The sequence below is a fragment of the Acyrthosiphon pisum genome, chromosome A1 (assembly GCF_005508785.2).
Source record: "Acyrthosiphon pisum isolate AL4f chromosome A1, pea_aphid_22Mar2018_4r6ur, whole genome shotgun sequence".
Classification (NCBI taxonomy): Eukaryota; Metazoa; Arthropoda; class Insecta; order Hemiptera; family Aphididae; genus Acyrthosiphon; species Acyrthosiphon pisum.
In genome coordinates, this window is record NC_042494.1 from 122,265,126 (window position 1) to 122,287,007 (window position 21,882).

Sequence of the window (21,882 nt, forward strand, 5' to 3'; positions counted from 1 at the left end):
AAAACACAGATAATGTAGAAGAGGAAAAAGTGTGCAGAACTGGTATATTCTACTTTGAAACAAAGTATGAATGACTATTGTTAACATGAAGTTTAAACTATAAAATTCATAACTGTCCACTTTTAGGAAATCTTTAGATCTCTAGTAGGTAGATAATATATACTATAGTACACTAGTACTATCTACATAAAATATTAAGAAATTAAGTAATACATTTTTGTTAATTTTAGTGGCTAATTTGAAACAAAGAGCTGAAAGTATGATTGTTCCACACACGCACCCATATTTAACAGGACAATTATTAAAGAGTGGTTTGAGTTATCACAGTCCAGGAAATTTTAAAATTGCATATTTAAATATTTCATGTATTTCATATGAAAGATGTAATCAAAATCATAAAATAATTATTCAATATTTTATTTAATAGATAACCAGTTTAGCTCAAACATTTTAAATGTTATAGAACAAATAATTCAGTATCAGCAAAAAGTTTGTGTAGTTAAAGAAGGACTTCAAAATTTAAAAATTGAAGTTGAATAAGAATTGTCTTTTAATGTAAATAGATTTAATGAATATTTGTACTTTTCAGGGGTTTGATATGAAGCAAATAGAAAGGATAAACAAATTAATCGAAGGAAAGCTACGTCAAGAAAATAGGAGTAAAAAATTTCGCTGAATGCATGTGATGTTAGTACATTTAATAGATCTGATATTAATTAATGGTACTTAATTATAGATACTCTAAGATACATTACATTTCATATAATTAAAGGGTTTATCACAAGGAATTAATATCACAATTGTCATGATTCAAAGGATTACAATTAGTTTGAGATTAATAAAATACAAAATAATTTAAAATGAAATGTTAGAATAAAAATAAATATATATTTAAAATATTATAATAATGTTATCAATAAGTATATGTAATATACATAAAATAATATTAAAAATCAACATGATTGGATAATTAATTATTTATAGTTTGGTAAATCAAAATATAATTTATTTTAACACTGAAAAATCTAAATTAGAAATAACTTTCTTTACATTTGCAATCCGGGAAGGATCAGTACCAGTGCCAGTTGTTAGATGTGTTACTAAATTAACTATTTATGTGTCAATAGTGTCATCGGTAGGTGGCTCAATGTTATCTAAAAAAAGAAAAATATAATAATAATCAACAAGATAGTTAAAATATTATTTGGCTACCTCAACATTATATTATGTACAAAATTACTAGCACTAAGATGGCAGAATGTATTTATGCTTATTACTATATTATTAGATTTTTTCATTGCGGAAGTGTTATACTACGGGCAGTTAGAAACTTTGGACAGCTGATCCATTGACAACTCCTAGTTTATTATTTTTCATTTAGCACAATACAGGCGAAATAAAAAAAATTAGATGCAAATTTTGCCTTTCTCAGATGATCTAAATAATGTGCATAGAAAACAATAAAAATATAAATAAAAACATCTAAAATTCCCTAGATAATAATCTTATACCTTTAAATTTTAATATTTTATAAGAGGTAATCACTCTAATTATAGAAATTATAGAGTAAAATCTGTTATTGTGAGCATAAAACACCTAGTATGCAGTACGTTTGTAAGACAGAAATATTCGTGGATGTCCTCTTAATGTTCTAACTCCTAACTATTATATTATGGGTATATTTCCATTATTAATATTTGTTTTTCTAATTGAATAATTTAATACATATTAATTAATATTTTTATTTTTTTTTATTAATTAGCCCGCAGCAACTTAGGCCATTGGGTGGTGTTTAACTGTGGGGGAGGGTACTGTGGGTTTAAACACGTGTGTTTGTTATTTTGGCAGAATTTTCTAGTGGGCACTGGTAGCTATCTGCCATGCTCGGGTAAGGGATGGCAGCCTCTCTCTCCAGACACCATGACTGCCCAAAGAAACGTGCCGCCCGTGGCTGGGTTTCAAACTGGCGACAGTGCGCATCGCAAAAAACGCATTAGTCCGCTCGGTCACTCTGTCTTCCACGTATTGATTTATTTATATTTAAAAGTGTGATAGTTAAAAATAATGGTTTTATACCAAGATAACTTAAATAAAAATGGATATAGTCACTTAAATACATGTATGCCCTACCCACAAGACTGTATAATTAAGGGGCAAATTCCTCAACATTATGGTATTTAAAAATACAAAAACTGTGGAAGTGTTATACTACGGGCAGTTAGAACTTTAGACAGCCGATCCTTTGACAACTCCCATTCATTATTAATTTTGCACAAGTGACAAGGCAAACTAAAAGAATTTAGATGCAATTTGTCATTCTTCGATGATCTAAAGACTGTGCATATTTGATTTTATCATAATTTATTAGATAACTATTAAAATAGTAGTAAAATATAATAGATTTTTTTTCCGTATACCATTAGAGTAGGTGCCTTTCTGACACCTTTTTTTTTAATTTCCGCATTTAACTATTACAAATGCCAAATGCAGGATAGATGTGTATTTTGATATCAAATTTGAAATAAATGGTATAGTTACCTAATATTCAAATGAGCTACATAATATTTTTTATAGCACTCCTACCCAAAATGAAAAATAGTCAATTATTAAACCAATACATTTACTTATTTTGCCTGGAATTAAAAATAATAACAGTACAATTCAATAAATTTAGTAAAATCAATCACCTTAAAAGAAAGCTGCTAATTACTTATATTATTTACTTTTCTTTTTACTTTATTATATCTTAAAACAATTATTGAATAAAAATAAAATATTTCAATAGCCAAATGTACAACATCAATATAATTTACAGATTATGATTAATTTAATATCGAAAAATTGCATCATCATGAACAAAAATTTAGATTGATAATAAAAATTAAAAGTATTCACGAAATATGAATTTATTTATATTTAAAACTGTGATTGTTAAAAATAATGGTTTTATACCAAGTTTACTTAAATAAAAAAATGAGTATTGTCACATAAATACATGTATACCCTTAATACTGTATACTCTATTCAGAATAAGAATTCCCACTTTCGCGCACGCAACTGAACCGCTGGCAGCTGTCAGACCCCCCTGGCGAGTGTCGGCTACGCTGTGATTGATCGCCGGTTGTCGACGGCTGCCGTCACCAGTCGCTATCATATACGTATACACCTGCAAAAATCAGCGCCAACTGGTGGCAACTAACATGCACGAACAAAACGAGTTTTAGTCAAGCGAGTGGGAATTCTTATTCTGAATAGAATATAATTAAAAATTAATTATGAATTTGATCAACATAATGGTACTTAAAAATACAAAAACTGTGGAAGTGTTATACTACGGGCAGTTAGAACTTTAGACAGCCGATCCTTTGACAACTCCCATTCATTATTAATTTTGCACAAGTGACAAGGCAAACTAAAAGAATTTAGATGCAATTTGTCATTCTTCGATGATCTAAAGAATGTGCATATTTGATTGTATCATAATTTATTAGAGATAACTATTAAAATAGTAATAAAATATAATAGATTTACTTTATTAATTAATAAATTGAAATATTTACGAGGAAATGCAATATTATCAAAAGCATCTAGAAGTAGAGATCGTAATTTAATTAAATAATGATCATATTTTAAACATCCAGCTTTCAGTTTTTTAGTGTTAGCCATTAATCTTATAATTCCATTATTCATGTTTCCAATATGTTTGTATAATACAGATACTTCTTGTTCTTGATCTGTTACTGTTTTACGGAGGTACCTTAGTTCATTTTCTCTAGCTATAAGCAAAAAATAAAAATAAATAAAATAAGACTAACACTAACATTTATTGAAGTTTAAGAATTCTTCAGTATATATAGGTATGTCATAAACTGTATTACTATTATCACTAAATAGTTTTTTTTTTTCTAATTCTTGTACCTAGAATAAAAACATAGATAATTTGTTGTTTTTATAAAATATCCTAACTTATCTGTGATATATATTTTTCATTGTACTTTACTATCTCTATTCAAAGCTCCAATGTAACAGAAATATGTAATATAAACTTTTTTGAAATTGTTACGATAAAATTATATAGTTTAAGTACTATTTATTATTTAAAATAAAGAAGTTTTGTAACAGACTAATAGCTTCTTGAACAATTATTCAATAATTCAAAGAATAATTTTTTAAAAAATTATACCTATATTTTATATACTGTGATCTAATATGTTACAAATATTATATTAAATTTAACATATAAAATGTTTGTGAAAATAATATAACTGAATATTTCAACTAACTTCTTGAATAGTGGTATTAACTTTTTTTTTTTCAATTTGCGTTAAATAAAATTTCTGTATGCATCAGTCTTTTTATAAGCTGCTAATTCTTCAATGTATTTTACTCGTTCTTGTCCAGTAGCTAAAAGATATTGCTAAAATAATTAAAAATAATAAAATATTTCTATAGATGAAATTAATAAATTTCCTTCTAATAATAATTGATGGATAGTTTTCTGAATAATATATTTTTATAATATATGAAGCAATTACAGTTAAACTTGCTTAAGACGCTCTTCAAGAGACCAGCTTAAAAGAGCGTCTTATGCGGGAATTAATAATAAAACCAAGGTGGTTAGAACTTAGAATAGATATCAAGATTTTTTTATTTATTAGAGTAAAAAAGAGTTATAGTAACTATGTATTATACAATTATAAAACTATCAAGTTTATTTATTAATTACTTATAACATACATAAGTATTATAAAATTATAAAATATAAAAACATACATAATTTGTTTCACTTTTTTAATGTACTAGGTAAGAAATAGTAGTTTTTATCACATAGTTACTATAATTATTTACCGTCATATGCTGATCAAAAGAGCTTTTTATCCAATTAAATAAAGACAAACCAAGACGTGTTTTAACAGGTAGTTTTTACATAAACTAGAATAGGATATGTCTTGGGACAGGCGGAAAACATCTTAAATGATTTTTACTGTACTTGTTTTTTATCTGCTGGCAACTGGTTCCATTCAGTAGCTAATACTTTGGTTATTTCAGCAAATGGTAAATTGGGATTTTCAAAACGAAATTGTGCACGTCTATCATTTAAAAATTGTATGTACCCTGTAAATATAGTCAAATAATTAATCTAATTTTAATAATTATAAAAATATTTGTATTAATTAATTACCAGAATGAGGAAGTCTTGGAGCTGTTTTGTCACGTAAGCACTTAATACGTTTTTTACCTTTTACATTATTTTTATCAACTTTTTCTGACATGCCATTTTCAATAAATACGTCTTCTTGGCCTTCGACATTTAAAAGTAATTAGTAGGTATGCAATGGTACATACTAGGTTAGATACCCAATACCATTGATTAAAATACAAAATTAAAACTTAAGTACCTGATTGGTCCATAGTCCTAGTGTTTCCAGAATCGAACATTGTAATTAATCAAGCTGGTTCAAATAAGCCAGCGGGTTTTGGTTCCAACAAAATTTTTATTAACGGGGGATAGTAATTACTAATTAATAATAATCATGAAGAACCTAAAAAGACTAAAATTATTGATTTTTACATGGTTTAAAAAGCGCACTCGAAAAACGATGGAATAGCGAAAATAGTAAAAATGTACTGATGGAAACCTAGTCGGTCATCATATTATTGTGGTCATGTACTCATCACTCTTGAGGATATTGGATACACCATAATGTAATTATTAGTTCATGAGATACACCAATACGGACAACACAGCAATACATTAAACAAATAAACAATCACATAGACAGTGGCACTCAACGACGCCGGTCCACATACCCAAATACACAATAATATTTTTGGTTAACAGTGTACCCAACCTAAAAGACCGAGGTATACAATTTAAAACATTTTTATGTCCAAAATAATATTAATTGTAATATAGGTACCTATTATTCAAAATTATTTTAATATAATATTAAAAACATTATCTTCAATAACAACGTTTTACTTCATAATTCACTCTTCACGAGGCGTTTCGTTTTTCTATTAATTGCTTATTGTGTAATAATACAGTTTTACTGTAAAATCCAAACTCTAATATTTTGGTTATTCAAAAGTCGATCTTTGATTAGGACACACTGCGAAACATTTTTCTTTTTGCGGTAAACTGTAAAGCACTAAAGCGTAGGAGGAGTCCCTGCGGATTGTATAAAAAAAAATAGATCGTTTGGACTGACTAAATTTTTTTCCCATAAAATTTAAATTCGTTTTGGTAGCTGCTGTGTAGTAATTTTAATATAGATAATTATAAATCCAGATATGGGATCAATAGTTTTAAAGAGTCTTTCGGTTCTACTTGGTATTTTTTTCCTATTTGTAGGTACTCTGAAAATGAGTCCTGTCATCAGTAAAGAGCTGCACAAGGATCTCGTAAGAAATAATTTATGTCAATAATAAATAGTTATTACTATTTTTATGTATAATATTATCTATGACATGATAAGTCTAATGTGTTTATCAAGTTTCAAATTTAAATCTATTGGTATTAACATTAATTTACTACCCATTTCAATTCGATAATTTTTGCATAATTACAAAATTTGTAATACATTTATAGTTTCTTAAAAACGAAACCTGTATATTTTTCTATTAAAATCAATTGTGATTTTTTTAAAGTTGGAATGCATTTTTAAAAAAAATTGCTATTATCTATAGAATATGCAAAAGTTGAATTTTAATGTGTAAAAAATATTTACCTATGTATTTAATATTTATTTTAATTTCTTAAAGTAGTTGTAATTAATTTTAGTTTAAATTTTCTTACAAATATTTTAACTTCAGTTGAAATTAGTATAACATTTTCAAAATTCAGTGAATTATGAATTAAAATTTATTTTCACTTTAACCTTAAACCATATTATTTTCCTATTTACAATTTAAATAATCATGTATTATTTAATCTATGTTCAACTTATACTTAAAGTTTATATTACCGGGTACCATTTTTTATTTTATAAATAATTAAAAAAATTATTACTAAGATAAATTATGAAAAAATACTAGTTAGGCCTACCTGTTTTTATTTTTTTAAATTTTATTTAGATTATTGCTTACATACCTACATTTTATAACTATTAGACATTAATATTGTTTTATTGTACCTAGCGTGTGGTAAAAAAAATTATTTTTTATACTAATTTGCTCATTGAATCAAAATGATTTAGATAACATAAATGGAAACTTATTATTATAAACATGAATATTGTGTAGTGTTTTTGATGAATCTATTTGTGGTAAAATGGGCTGATTGGCAAAATGCCCGCGTATGAATTTAAAATATTTGGCACTAGCGTAAATTTGTTTTAAGATTCTAACAAAATATGTAAGTATTTATCAATAGTTTATTCAGAAATTAAGAGGTTTTAAAATATATTTGTACGACTTAATTATCACTATATGACTATTATAAATGTTTATATTGATTATTGAGAAGAAGGGGAGGTATCCCCTATAATGTAAAAATATTTAAAATAAAAATTGATTTATTTAAATTGTAAATAATGGTTTATTGCTATTCTTTCAACACATATTATACATTAAGAAGACGTTGCACAGAATTTTGTTGTCACCCTCTTACAATTGCTAACATAGAAATTTTAGGCTCAGCAGATCACATTTAACTCTGTTAATTTAAAAATTAAAAAATTATAGTTAATTTACCCATAATAAATTTAAACATTATCTTGGGCATTTCATAGGCTTTTTGTTATATATCAATTTTAAAGCGAGTTATGAGTATTTTAAGATATACAAACAATTTTAAATTTTAAGATACTCAGTTATAACTTTAAAATTAAAATATAACAAAAAGCCTATGAGATGCCCAAGCCCGGATTAAGGCATTTTGAGGCCCAGGGGCCAACATTTTAAATGAGGCCCCTGCACTTAAAAAAAAATATTAATGTATATTATAATTTGTTATGAAGTGAAGTGACCAGCCAACGTCATATGAAAGTATACCAAAAATTATGAAGAAATACCCTTTAAAGATTGGGTCTAACTTATTTATTTTTTATGTTGTAGGCAATTCATTTTTTTTTTATCAAAACCATACATATCACGCATTTGTTTATGTATTTTCAAACGTTTTCAACATTTTGATGTAATTTTTTTTTTATTTTAAAGCTATTTAATTGTCTTATAAAAACTCTGACATATGCAATTGAACTAGAAATGCGCTAATTATTTTTATTAAAAAAAAAGTAGAAAAATGTTGGCAAAAATTAGTATATTTTAAAGGAAATCATGTCTTATTCCAAATAATTAATTACTTAGTATGTGTTTTTTGTATTATTTTACTGAATTATACTGATTTATACATTAATATACCTAGAATACCTTGAAAGTTTGGTTTTCATAATAAATTCCTGTTAATCACCACAATCTTAGTTTTCCTAGAATTGAGTATGTTAATAAGTCTTCAATCATTTAATTTTATACTATTTGGTAGATTGTAGTTGTCATAATACAAAAAACAAAAACTCTTAGTTAATAATAAACTATTTGGAATAATGCACAATTTTAAAAATACTAATTTTTACCAACTTTTTTCTCTTTTTTTTTTTTTAATAAAAATAATTAGCACATGTCAGGTTTAATTGTGTATGTCAGTTGTTAGGACTATTAAATAGCTCTCAAATGAAAATAAAATTACGTCAAAATGCTTAAAAGTTTTGAAGATACATAAACAAATGCGTGATATGCATGGTTTTGATAAAAAAAAAGTTAATTGCCCATAATTAAAAAAATAAAAAAGTTAGATTCAATCTTTAAAGGGTATTTATTTATCATTTTTGGTACTTTCATAGTTGGCGTTGGCCGGTCACTTTAACCCTGGAACATATTGTATATTATTTAATATTAGGTACCTGATATAATAAATATAATATTATATAGATATTAGGTATATAGCAATAAATAATGAATTATGTATCACTTTATTTATAAATTATAATTTACAAGCCTTTTCCTAGCTAAATAATCATCGATTTTTTTTTAGGTGATTTATTTAGTGTTACATAGCCTATAACGAAAAAAGTAATGGACAAATTAGAGGCCCCTAAATAAATTCTAACTATCGATTTCGGGGACCATGGTCCCTCCTGCCCCCCCCTCTTAATCCGTGCTTAGAGATGCCTTAGATAACAATCTTACCTTTAAATTTTATAAGAGGTAAATTCACTCTAATTTTTAAACTAAGAGTTAAATGTGACATGCAGAGCGAAAAATTTGCTATGTTACGCACTTGTAAGACGGATACAATAAATGTCGGTGCTATGTAATTAATTGAAAGTTATTGAATGATTTTTGTAAAATAAATATATTTTTTCCAAATTATATTTATCTAGTTTCTTATTTAATATTAATTTTTTTTATATACAGTATGTCCCAGAAGTCCCGTATACCCTTAGTATCTCCGTGGAAAATAAATATATTTAAATGCAGTTTTTTTACAGTAATAAGTATCAAAATTCTGATTGAATAGCATAATATTTAATTTTTTTTTTTCAAAATTTCTAAAATGATTAAAAAAAATTTTTTATGTAAATAACGAGGTAAATAAGTTTTTACGTTTCCAAAATAGCCATTTTGTTGATCATATTTTTAAAACAGTTCAAAAAAAAAAAAAAAAAAATATTAAAATTTAATGAAAATCGTCCAAGTTAGAGCTAGGTAATTATTATTTTTAATTTCGAAGAATAATAGTTTTGCCATTCAATCAGAATTTCCATACTTATTACTGTAAAAAAAACTATAAAGAAAGAAAACAAGTGCATAGTTTTATTATAATTTATAATTAAGGTATAAAGAAAGAACACAAGTGAATAATTTTAATTATAATTTACAAATCTGAGATATGCGTAAATTGTATCATTATAAATTACATTAATAATTGTAAGATAAAATCATTGATCATTCGTAATTTTAGGTTTACTTCATGATAATTAAAATACTTAAAAGTAGCTAACCACTTTCACCTACCTATTCACTGTTCAGTAAACGATAAGACACAGATTATTGTTATTGTATTATTTCTGTTAAAATCAAAACTTTAATTAGGTATATATTAGTTTTGCCAGATTTAAATAGATATTTTATTATTGAAATGAAAAAATAATTATTTGTTTTGAAATTATTATGAATTTTGACGTACAAAATATCAGTTATTAAAAATTTAAGTTTTTAACCTTATAACTGAAAGCTTTCACTTATAATTAGATAAGATTGTCATGAAAAATATCATCGTTCCAATTTCTGATTAAATCATGCGAATCATATTTTGCTAATACCGTATGCATAGGTAATAAAACTATTATTTTTAGAAATTCATTAAAATAATAAGCTCTAACTTGGGCGATTTTTATTAAATTGTAATACATTTTTTTTTTTTTTTTTTTTGAACTGTTTTAAAAATATGATCAACAAAATGGCTATCTTGATAAATAAAAAACTTATTCGCCTAAAAAATTTTTTTGAAAAAAAATTGATTATTATGCTATTCAATCAGAATTTCCATACTTATTGCTGTAAAAAACTGCATTTAAATATATTGATTTTCCACGAAGATACTAAGGGTGATACGGGACTTCTGGGACATACTGTATGATAAAATATTTAACTAATTGATTTGAAAGTACATACATTTATGTAGATTGCATATTTATCTAATATGACCAAAATATATTGACTGTAATCAATGATTATTATAAATTATAATGTATCTAAAAGTGTAATTTTTTTCAGCGAAAGGACTATGTTAAGTATGCCAAAGTATTTCCACTCTCCAAAATGATCGACTTTAAAGTGCCAGCCAAATGGTACAGAAGAGCTGTCGGTGGTACTGAAGTATTAAGTGGTGTTTGCTTGGCATTTGTTCCTTATAGTAAGTATTTGACAACATAATTAACTTATCTTTTTTAACCCACTTACATGTTTATATGAATATTCTAATTGTTATGGTAAATTTTTCTAATTTAAGGAAACGTTAAACAAGGGGCAAATATAACTCTTTTGATGTCACATTTATTGGCTGTTTATACACACTATGCAGCAAAAGATAAATTTGAACGAATGGCTCCGGCACTTGTGTTTTTATTCATGTTAGCTGGACGATTGGTTATTGATTATCAACTGAGGCGCAAAGAACTGGCAGAAATTGCTGAACCTAAAGCTCAAAAACAAGAATAGAAAGAAAATAACTTTTCCCAAACTTAGCTCATTTTTATTAAAATTTTTGCACATTAATTATTGTAAGGATTTGTTTTAACTAAAGCTTGGGAAACACAACCCCTGTTCCATCCCTCCAAAATAAGATAACAAATTTTTGTGTTCATTCATTCTAGTCATTTATGTTAGTACCTATGTAAATAATTTGTGTGTAGGGTGTAAATTAATTCTTACATAGTTTTTTGTTTTTTTGACCAATTAAACATCATGTATATTAAAAATAAAGATAATAATTTAAAACAATGTTTACATATTATGAATACTATTATAATAATTAGTAATTAATAACTATGAATCTTCACCAGTGGTTAGTAATTTCAGTGCTTTTTGTAAATTTGCAATGGACTCAGAAACATCATCGTAGGTTAATGCACTAGCAGCAAACTTGCAATATTTCTGTGCTTTAGTGATTTGTGACGGCGACAGTTGTATTCCATCTAAAATGTAAAAGAACTTTTATTTTCTTGTAATAAAAATTCAACTTCACACAATTCAAAATGTACCATTGTTATTAGACTATTTTGGAAATAAAATATTATCTAACTATTCATTTTGTTAGCTGCCTACATTGTTATCATTTTTTTAAATTAAGAATTTATATAAAATTAATTTAGGAAATTTATACCTCTGAGTAAGATTGGTCTTCCTGATACAGTTGGCTGTACTTCTGTTGGACTGATTGTAGACATGTTGGATATTTGTTGATATTCATTAGGATTTGATGCAGGATAATCTAAAATTATACATAGTATTATATAGTAATAAGATATGCAAGAAATTCAACTTTATGTTAGCTTTTTGACTGTTCAGTATTAGAATAAATATATTAACCTTCGTATGTATGTTTAGTAGGAGTTAGAGGAGCACAATTATCTGTAGGTTGTTGAATGTCTTCTCCTTGATTTGGAAAGTTGAAACCAATTTGTCCACTTTCTGTATTTGGTGGTCCAGGTGTGGGAGTCTCGCCATTTTTCATGCAATTATGTATGTATGTAGCCTTCCATTTTGCATATTTTTGAGTATTTGTGATCTCTTCGGAAACATCCCCAAATACACTTAAAACGTCCATGAGTAGTCCAGCAGTGAAAAACAATTTAACTATATTCCTAATAAAAATGAAACCATACATAAATTTTTTGAAAAAAAATGGTATAAATTAGTTAGGAACGCCTACTTATTATAATTTGCCTGACGATCCATTCCATCTGCAAAATTAAACAATTTTATTGCATAATTTTCTATGTGTGCTTGTGCAGCAGTCTCGTTTGTGATCATGTCATTATCTTTTAAATTATTTTTTTGTTTTTCCAACCAGTCCATTAGAGACACTAAAAACATTTTCGCGTCTTTCGATGATTTGTCTAAGGTCAATGCAGCTTGCAGAGCATATAGCCGACCTAAAACAAAAAAAAACTACTATTATGCATATTCAGAATTGTCGATGTCAAATAACTCACACCAATAACTGATAACTGGATCTTTAGAATCGTGCTCTAAAGCAATTTTTAGATGATGTTGAATCTTCTTTAGACTTTCCGGACATTCGGGAATTTGTGCCATCTTATTTAAACGATTTAAATTTTTCGTATCGAATTTCAAAAAGCTTAAACGAAGTGGAATGACATTGTGTATAAGCAATAAAAATTTGAAAAATATATTTCTTGGCTATGCGTGTAATGTTTTCAGTTAATGATCTAGAATGTTGACAATTATTAATGACTGTAAACCACTGACGAGTAACGAGTAATCACTTATCACCAAAGATGAAAGAACACTCACTAGACACTACACAGGAACTGGATGACACATTCTTTTATGATAATAATAATATGATATATTTGTTTAGTTATCTCGAATCTTGATAGTAAAGTTGTATCTTGATAGCCGTGGGTACGATCTTAACATAATATTATATCTTCAAGCGCGGACCGTGGTCAGAACCTTACTCTATCATGGGTCAGACCATGACAAAATAGTATTTATTTTGTGAATATGTCATGGGTACTCGACGGTAATTCGGTGGATAAACGAAAAACAACGACGAAGAAAATGTCAAAATGTGTGATGTGATACGATATCATCACAGAAATTTCATCTATTAATCTGTGGCTATATTATTATGTGACTCGTCGTTGGCTGCACCGATTTTATCGTTTCGATTGGTTGGCGCGTTGTATCAGTATCACAATCCAAAGCTAATTTTTTTTTTTAAGGAAACCTAGTCGCCGTCGCCTGTAGTTGAATTGACTGTTCTTATTTCTTAAACACATTGCAAACCGTAAGTTTGGCAATTTTTGTTTATTTTATCTACGTACACAAATAATATAAGGGTATTGTGTATTTGTGTTTGAATTTTTATTTTTTGAAACGCTAACAACGCATTTTGTAGGTATTTGTTGTTATTACTATTTACCGTACGTTTTACGAATAGTTAAGTTTCGACATGAGTAATAACAATAAATCGGCATTATTTGCTTGCTCAAAGTGTTTCAAACGGTATTTGTACGAAGATTTGTCATCTGGGCAACAACTCTGTAAAGTACGTAAATTTAGTGCAATTTTTCGTTTTACGTAATCGCCATTAGGCGATAAACAAACGTTTACATAATATGCCATTATTGTGTGTTTTAGGAATGTCGAGGATCATATCCTGTAGTCAAGTGTACTTACTGTCGGTCCGAATTCCAACAGACTGAGTAAGTAGTGACACAAAATAATCTTACTATTAAAAAACCAATTAATCTCATGGACCATATTAAAAATTAATTAACAAACAACTTGATTTTATAGTCGTAAGCTTTGTAATGAAAGATTATTAAACTAAGTACCTACTTATATTAGCTACTTATATGCGTGTTTCAAAAATTTATAGTTAATTTTTAAAAATTTTAGTAAATCAAATACGAGTACAATTTGTAAAAAGTGCGAACAATTTGTGGCTCAATATGGAAGACCAACAGCATGTAGTTACTGCAATATCATAGCTGCTTTCATTGGCCAAAAATGTCAGCGTTGTGCAAATTCTGAACGCAAATACGGGCCACCTGTAACTTGTGATCAATGCAAACAAAATTGCGCATTTAATAGAAAAGATATGGATTGTGAAGTAAGAATTTAAATGGTATCAACATTTAAATAATAAATTTTCTTAATTATGTTTTATTTTATTTCAGTTGCTTGATGGAAAAGTATTATGCTGGTTATGCACTTTATCATTTAAACGAGCTTTAGCAAAAACAAAAAAAACTGATGCTGAAATGAAACTATTAGTAAAAAAACGTGATGGGTTAGTAATTAGTATTATAGTTAAGCACTGTGTTTATTATTATAGTTAACCAATGTGAATTAGAAAATGTCAAGTTTTATTCAAATTATTAAAAATTAATTTTCAGATCAAAAAATAGGAAAACTAAACATACAAATGTAATGAAATTAATTGATGATAGTGGTCCAGATTTTGCTTTGCCACCACCTTCAAAAATGCATCGAAATTCTCATAGGCATGTTGACGTTAATTCAGATAATGTCGTGGTTATTACTGATCTCAAAGAACAAATAGCCTTGTTACAAAAACAGTCTCATCAAAAGAATTTTCAACTGCTAAACAAAGATAAATTTGTATGGGATATTAATATTTTTTTTACAAAATAAATAAACATATTTGTTTAATATCCGTGTACTAGTAATTTACAATTTGTTTATTAGATAACCGAATTGAAAGCCAAACATTTTACTACAGAAAATGAATTGCGAAATAAAATGAATTCGGACAAAAAGGAGTATAGTAGAGAAGTAGAAATGTTGCATAGTAAAATCAAGTGTTTACAGAAAGAGGTTGCTACTTTATCCAAAAGTGGCGGTAAGCGTGGTGTACATCTCCGTAAAGAACACGATAGTGGTAGTGGTACTGATAGTCCATCTGTGACATAGTTTTAGTGTTGTAAGTACTACAAGTTAATGTTATATTTGGAATGTACTTTGTGATTTATTTAGTGATATACATTTTTTTTTTTATTTAATCATTGTATGGACATAATAAATATATGTCATCTTTACAATTTTAACCTATTTCAAGTAAACTGATTAATTTATTATGAATTGTTCTTAATTAAATTATGTTAAAATACATTTTCCTTTTACTCTTCTACATTTAATAATTGCTCATCTGAAATACAGTTAGTAAGTAGCTCTATATTATAAACTATTACATAAATGTATTTGATTTTCTCTACTTTTTAACTTTAAAATTATTAATCATAATTATTTTTTTATATTATGAATGTTTTTTTTTTAATTTTAAGTTATTTTGAAGATAAAAATTAGATGTCTTAAAATTAACTACTTACCTATGTTTAATACTGGGAACAATTTAAGTAAACATTTTTTTTTATATATATTTATGTATAAATATATTTGTATATTGTCTGTGGCCAAATGAACACAAATTAGATTTCTGTAATTGTATGACTTCATATATCCATTTGTGCTATTATTTTTAATTTAATTGTCTTTGAACAATATTTTTAATAAAAAAAATGTGATTTAAAATACATATTTGAATAGAGATTATTGTCTAAGATTATGAATAGTATTTTACTGCATTTTTTAAAATGTATTTTAGTAAATACAAGTATTCATCCCAATTATATCAATTGAAATACATTAATCATAATATTTGCATCTATTTATTTACAATAGATATTCAGTATTCACATATACGTAGGAAACGTGTAAACGTTCTTGTTCCTTTAGTAAAAATTTTTTCATTGTTAAGTCATAGTTACTAATTACTATTATGCAAAAATTCACTTATAATGAAATAAAAGCTATATTATAATAAAAACATCTTATCATTTTGCAACCCTTCTTGCAACCCTGCGTGATAAGAGAAAAAAATCAATACCTGTAATCTGTTGAGTTCTTTTTATGACGACTAGGAATTACAAGCTATACTGCTGTATTCACTTCCACTTAAACTAATTCCGATAGAGCTATAACGATAAGTGTCTTTTATAAACATAAGACTACAATAATTACCTAAGTTTAAACTAATGACTATACCTTTTTTATAATTCATTTAATACGTTTTTTCATTATGACTTCTTTTGGTTTTGGGCTTAGTGAAATAATTAGTATACCATCAGTTTTTAAAGAAAATAGCACCAACAGTACGTCATTTACTGAACATACAGGTAGGTTAAACAATGTATACAATGCTTTCTTAAATTCTACATTAGTAGAGTTTGAGCTCTTTGAGTGATCCTTGTATCCATTTATTGAATAAAATATAGGTATAATGTAACAAATGTTTTCAATCTTTTTCTATGTAGTTTGGTGTATTGATTGGCGTCCGTCACAACATTGGATGTTTCAGATAGCTAATGTTCTGTTTTTTTTATCATACTCTGTGCCAACTAGTTATTATGGCATATTATTTATGCACTCAACATTAATTGCAGGTAAAGTTTAAAAAAAAAAATCACAAATTGGTATACTAACTTTCTTATTTTGAATAGAGTATTTAATATGTCAACAGATAAAAAGTAGATAAGTATTTGATCAATAGATTCTTAATTTTGGTTTTAGGTTTTCTTATACTCATTACTTGGGCATGGAGAATAGTGTGTGCACCTGATTTATTCACCTGGAATTTATGTTTTCTTTTTATTAATATTCTACAACTAATTTATCTTATTTATCAAAGAAGACCGATTAATTTTAATCCAGAACTTGAACAAATTTATCGTAACATGTTTAAGCCTTTCAAGGTAAATTATTGTCAATAACTATACTATATTCTATTTAAGAATAAACCAACTCTCATAAGAAAAATTACCGAAGAACAAAATATTAACACTAGAGTTTTTAGGCAGCTCTACTAATGGCCATTATATAATATGTGTATGAACCGAAACCATCATTTGTCCTCTACTAATTTTATTCTTAAATGGAATAGAGTATAACAATTAACAATATCATGTACTCATATTATAGTATATTATAAATACACATATTTATTTATTATTGATTTTACTAATGATATAGATTACTAGAATTCAATTTAAGAAATTGGTGAGTGAACAATTTGCTCAGATTGTTACCTTACACATAGGTGAGGCTTATGCTATGCAAAATATCACAAAAACTGACAGACTTGGACTGCTTATGTCTGGAAAAGCAAATGTTCTACAAGATCATCAACTTTTACATCCCATAGGACCGTGTGAGTTTTTGGATTCTCCTGAATTTGAAAGTAGAGGGTCTTCCGAAGACAAATTTAAGGTGAATTTTATCTGTTTTTTAAAAAATATGATTCATTATTAATATTCACTCTTTTTAGGTTTCAGTAATTGCTGCAACAACTTGTCGATATATATTTTGGCAAAGATCAGCATTAGAATATTTGTTTGTGAAAGAAACATACTTAGCCACTGTATTAGCTACTTTAGTTGCGAAAGATATAACCATTAAGCTTTACTCGATGAATAATAAAGTAAAACAATTAATGCTTTCATCTAAAACTGCCAAATTAATATTATTTTTTCATTTTTAGATTATGACAGATAAAGGATCACATTTAGATATCAGGTTACCAAGTATTACTCCAGCCATAGCATCAAAAGAATGTAAGCCACCAATAGTGAAAACATTAAAAAAACTAGCGGTGATCTCATCACATTGTCCTATATCACCTATACCAGCTGGTAAATGTATTTCATAAATTTTTAATTTGTGTTTTTGCATTCAGTTAAATTTATTTACCTACCTATACCTTGCGATTGTCTAGTTATAGAGCATTTATGACTGTCATCTAAAAGAGAAAGGTTAATTATTAATACCTACCATACTTGAACAATACATAATGAATACAGTTAGTGAAAGACACTTAGTTGTAGTATAAACAATTTGTGCAAGGACATTTTAACCAAAGTTTGTATTCTGTATACTTAAATATTTCAGCTATACCGCACTGTTAGTTTTAACTGTCTTCAAGTTAATATAGTACCAATTTACTAAAATTTTAGTATTTCAAATTCTTGAGTTTTTTTAAAATTTTTTTTTTTATACATTATTAGGCTTTTATTATATATAATAGATACTATAAATCTAAACAAATTAATTATAAAATATATGTATAGTTTAAATTTCAGAAGTAAAATTATAAAAGTAGGTAGATACAGCAAGGTACCTAGTACCTACCTGTATTGACCTACAACTCATAAGTAATTCTTAAGTTATAAACAAATAATAAAATTGTGATATTAAAATAGTCTATACAAATATAATTTAATAATATTTGTTGTACCTACGTAATATAATTATGTTAACTATTTTGTTATATTTTTGTTGAATAGGTATGTGATAAATGTAAATTTATTTGATGGCTTTGAATATTAATTACACATATGATAAATAATTTGAGTACCGTTGTGTATTGGTTATATCTAACTTTATTATTGTAAACTTAATCATAGATTATCTGTTACTAAAATAATAATTCTAACCAGTAGACATATTAAATTACAAATATTAAATGTAGAGGTACAGGTTAAAAAATATTAAATTAGTTAAATAGCCATTATGTAGTTAGGTATATAATGTATTACATATTTATAAATACACCTACCCATGTGGAATGTTTGATCGGTTGCTGCCATTAAGTTAGGTTAAGCGGAGTTTCCCCACAAGGCCGCTTTCTTATTTGCCCCTATGATTTTAGAATGTTTAGATAATATTTGGATTAGCCAGTAGACACTAGACATAAATAAAAAATTGACATATTTTTAAAAACCTATGGTAATTCTATATTGTGTTAATGAAATTTATTCAGTAAATGGGTATGAAACATGAATATAAACTGAAAATTATTTTAATAGAAATTTTGTAATTGATTGTAAAAATTTTTATTTTTCTAAAAGAATACATGTTATGTTATAAACATATGTATATATATTTAAGCACATTTTATAATAAAAAAAATAATTCATATTAGGTCCCTACTGTAGCTAATGTTATAGCAGCTTGGCTGGCTGTTTTCTAGTGTGAGATACTTACCTCAAAAGTAAAACAAGTTTATATTAGTTGATCAGTATTATTTTTATCAAAATTCCTAGCCTGTGGATGTAGATGATTTAAATTGTTTTAGTTTTAACTATATTGATTTCTGCAAGTGAATGTGGTGTGTTTATTGAGTATGTATTTTGCAATTTTAATAAATTGTAAACTTTAGTGTTACGTTGTATTTTGCATGTACAAATGTATTTTGCTCTTAACTGTCTGTTTTTAATTTTTACAATGTATCGAGCCCTATTAGGTAAAAGAGGACGTAAGCGACATTTAAATTTTTTTACAGGAACTAAAAAAAGCACTTTTAAAATTGAATATCTGATAGATTTTCATGAAAATTATATGTGTAGCTTTAAAAATATTATTTCAAAAATACAATTACAGAATAAAAATAATATTTTTAATATTGTGTAACTTATGTCGCTTATAATATAATAAATGTTTGAATATAGCTCAATGGTACTTACACTTTTCACTTTCGGCGCTTACAAATAACATTTTGTCGTGTTGATTAGTGCATGGCGCTTACACTACTCTTACACTACTCCATGCAACAAAGTCGCTTACATATTTCGTAATTTTCGAAATTAATGTGACCTACGATCAATTTTGAAGTTATTATCTAAATGACATGTCGCTTTCGTCCAATCTTTAAATGGCGAAATGACATGCTTATATTATCGCTTAGCTATTTTACAGATTGATGAGTCCAAATTTTAGAAAAATGTTGATACCAATATCTCATTTTCGCCAAAATTGTCGCTTACACCCTTTTACCTAATAGGGCTTGGTATATGTTTTTATATATTGTGTTTTGAATCCTCTAAGTGCAGTAAACTACCGCTCTGATTGTTCAAGATGGCGACAAGGTCTGGTTTATGATGAGTAGTTCATTTTATAGATTATAGTATTTTTATAGATTATTATATTATATATACATTATAATATATTCGGTGATTGCCTCACTGCAATTCTTTTATTCAGTATATCTAAATATTATATAAAAAAATTAAATAATATAAAAGCATTTATATTTTATTTGGTATACTTAAGACTTAAGAGAACATCATATTATGTCACATGTTAAATTGGAAATATTAAAAAACTATATTTGCTACAATAATATTAATAATAATACCTATCTATTTATTAGATCTAATTTATAATTACTAGGGCAGAAGACTTGTAGCATTTGCATATTTGTTTTAAAGTCACAAAAATAGCAGAGTGTAAAACACATAAGTTACATTCTTTTACAAAGCTAGTTTTGAAATTGTATTTTGCATATAAATGCATATTTTGATTTTTTTTTTTTGTTTTTAGGACATATTTCTTCAATTTTATACTTATAGAGACATAGTTTAATTGAATTAATAATTTTATAATTTTTTTCTACAATGACGTTTATATTTTAATTAATATACAACCAAAACATATAAATATATTTTTAATTTTTGTCTTGGGTACCTATAGGTAATATAGTTTTTGTTGTCCGTGGGCATACATATTTCCTAAAAGCACTAAAATGTTAAATCTTATTTTTAAAATGCAAATGTGTAAAATTAATATTTGATGACTTTTTATGGCTACAAGTCATCTGCCCTAATAATTACCTACAAATATAAATACATTAACATTAACATTTTGAAGGTAATCATGTGTTATATAATAATTACATAATACCTACATTTTTTCATTTTCATAAGTGTTTTAAATTATTTTAATATAAAAAAAAAAATTTACAGGACTAATAATGTTCAATTTAACGAAGGAAAAATAATGAATACAATTTTTTTTTAAATACTTAAGTACCTAAAAATAATGGTTCTGTAAAAATAATGATAAATGATATACCTAGTATAGTAAATAATATTATTTTTAATACAATAGTCGATAAATCACAAATCAGTAAGTAAATAATAAAAAATAACTAGTTTTTGTTTAAATATTTATTTATTATTTATATAAAAAAACTTATTTTCAAATATTTATTATTTTATTTATAATATAAATAAAGTACTTTAACTGATATACCTACTAAGGTATTTTGATTAATACAAATAGAAATTGTTAGGCTTGGTTTTATTTATTTTTATTAGTGAAAATCACCAAGTGCGAAACATTGATTATGGATAAATGCCAGACGACCAACGGAAAATTCAATCGAATGAACTTGGCCAATGAAATGGGTAACACGGGAGTGGAAAATTGGCTTGAAAAAACTTCAAAATATCATAGTTTGGAAATGGCAGATGACGAATAAATTACATCATTAGCTATTATTTTATTATTTATTTATTGTTAACATAAACAAATGTTTGTTTTAAAAATACATTTTTATAATTTTTTAATTGTATTTTATTTAATCCTGTGTTGGTGAAATTGGCTCCAAGTTGATTTAGGCAGTCTTGTAAAGTATTCGAATAAAAGTATTTGAATACTTTTTTAGATTCTGAGTGGAACGATGAATGTATTGATTTTACAATGATGTGTTTTTTATTTTTTTATTTTTTTTGTGTGTGTACACGATAAGTAGTCGAAATAATGCTTCGA

General features: G+C 26.3%; 6 protein-coding genes across 11 annotated transcripts in view; 4 read left to right on the forward strand and 2 right to left on the reverse strand.

Moving 5' to 3' along the window:
- LOC100572755 (leucine-rich repeat-containing protein 71-like) overlaps positions 1 to 676 on the forward strand; it is a 32,974-nt gene extending 32,298 nt beyond the window's left edge. The window contains exons 7-9 of the mRNA XM_003240995.4: positions 231 to 365; positions 428 to 531; positions 590 to 676. Of these exons, the coding sequence (XP_003241043.1) occupies positions 231 to 365; positions 428 to 531; positions 590 to 676 (326 nt within the window). The remainder of the gene's footprint in view (positions 1 to 230; positions 366 to 427; positions 532 to 589) is intronic.
- Position 677: 1 nt separating this feature from the next.
- On the reverse strand, positions 678 to 5,800 carry LOC100159860 (high mobility group protein 20A). 4 transcript variants are annotated; one of them, XM_016800289.2, is made up of 5 exons: positions 5,400 to 5,800; positions 5,183 to 5,302; positions 4,991 to 5,115; positions 3,532 to 3,776; positions 678 to 1,154 (listed from the first exon to the last, which is right to left on the reverse strand). In XM_016800289.2, exons 1-4 carry the CDS (start codon positions 5,437 to 5,439, stop codon positions 3,759 to 3,761), a joined length of 303 nt encoding a protein of 100 aa, XP_016655778.1. In that variant the 5' UTR covers positions 5,440 to 5,800; the 3' UTR covers positions 678 to 1,154; positions 3,532 to 3,758. The 4 variants fall into 4 exon arrangements, with proteins under 4 accessions (XP_016655778.1, XP_016655775.1, XP_016655776.1 ...); XM_016800286.2 differs by lacking the exon at positions 3,532 to 3,776; XM_016800287.2 differs by lacking the exons at positions 678 to 1,154; positions 3,532 to 3,776 and adding an exon at positions 4,284 to 4,404 and having other exon boundaries at positions 5,400 to 5,799.
- Positions 5,801 to 6,144: 344 nt separating this feature from the next.
- Positions 6,145 to 11,806, forward strand: Tmem35 (transmembrane protein 35). The gene is given in 3 exon segments (NM_001205021.1): positions 6,145 to 6,405; positions 10,780 to 10,918; positions 11,015 to 11,806. Coding segments are annotated over 3 exon segments (459 nt in total). The 5' UTR covers positions 6,145 to 6,294; the 3' UTR covers positions 11,224 to 11,806.
- On the reverse strand, positions 11,232 to 13,352 carry Vta1 (Vps20-associated 1 homolog). Of its 2 annotated transcripts, NM_001205020.1 has the most exons (6): positions 13,042 to 13,352; positions 12,720 to 12,956; positions 12,437 to 12,659; positions 12,094 to 12,368; positions 11,888 to 11,995; positions 11,441 to 11,699 (listed from the first exon to the last, which is right to left on the reverse strand). In NM_001205020.1, exons 2-6 carry the CDS (start codon positions 12,820 to 12,822, stop codon positions 11,551 to 11,553), a joined length of 858 nt encoding a protein of 285 aa, NP_001191949.1. In that variant the 5' UTR covers positions 12,823 to 12,956; positions 13,042 to 13,352; the 3' UTR covers positions 11,441 to 11,550. The 2 variants fall into 2 exon arrangements, with proteins under 2 accessions (XP_008190009.1, NP_001191949.1); XM_008191787.3 differs by having other exon boundaries at positions 11,232 to 11,699; positions 12,720 to 13,352.
- LOC100169441 (protein FAM76A) lies at positions 13,342 to 15,812 on the forward strand. Its single transcript, XM_016800290.2, has 7 exons — positions 13,342 to 13,540; positions 13,652 to 13,801; positions 13,894 to 13,958; positions 14,155 to 14,368; positions 14,436 to 14,548; positions 14,655 to 14,880; positions 14,968 to 15,812. Exons 2-7 carry the CDS (start codon positions 13,706 to 13,708, stop codon positions 15,190 to 15,192), a joined length of 939 nt encoding a protein of 312 aa, XP_016655779.1. The 5' UTR covers positions 13,342 to 13,540; positions 13,652 to 13,705; the 3' UTR covers positions 15,193 to 15,812.
- Positions 15,813 to 16,098: 286 nt separating this feature from the next.
- Positions 16,099 to 21,680, forward strand: LOC100573008 (popeye domain-containing protein 3-like). 2 transcript variants are annotated; one of them, XM_003240996.4, is made up of 7 exons: positions 16,099 to 16,454; positions 16,593 to 16,721; positions 16,849 to 17,030; positions 17,308 to 17,544; positions 17,603 to 17,755; positions 17,816 to 17,966; positions 21,429 to 21,680. In XM_003240996.4, the coding sequence occupies exons 1-7, from the start codon at positions 16,358 to 16,360 to the stop codon at positions 21,590 to 21,592; spliced, it is 1,113 nt and encodes a 370-aa protein (XP_003241044.1). In that variant the 5' UTR covers positions 16,099 to 16,357; the 3' UTR covers positions 21,593 to 21,680. The 2 variants fall into 2 exon arrangements, with proteins under 2 accessions (XP_003241044.1, XP_008190052.1); XM_008191830.3 differs by lacking the exon at positions 21,429 to 21,680 and adding an exon at positions 18,050 to 18,341.
- The last annotated feature ends 202 nt before the right edge of the window (positions 21,681 to 21,882 follow it).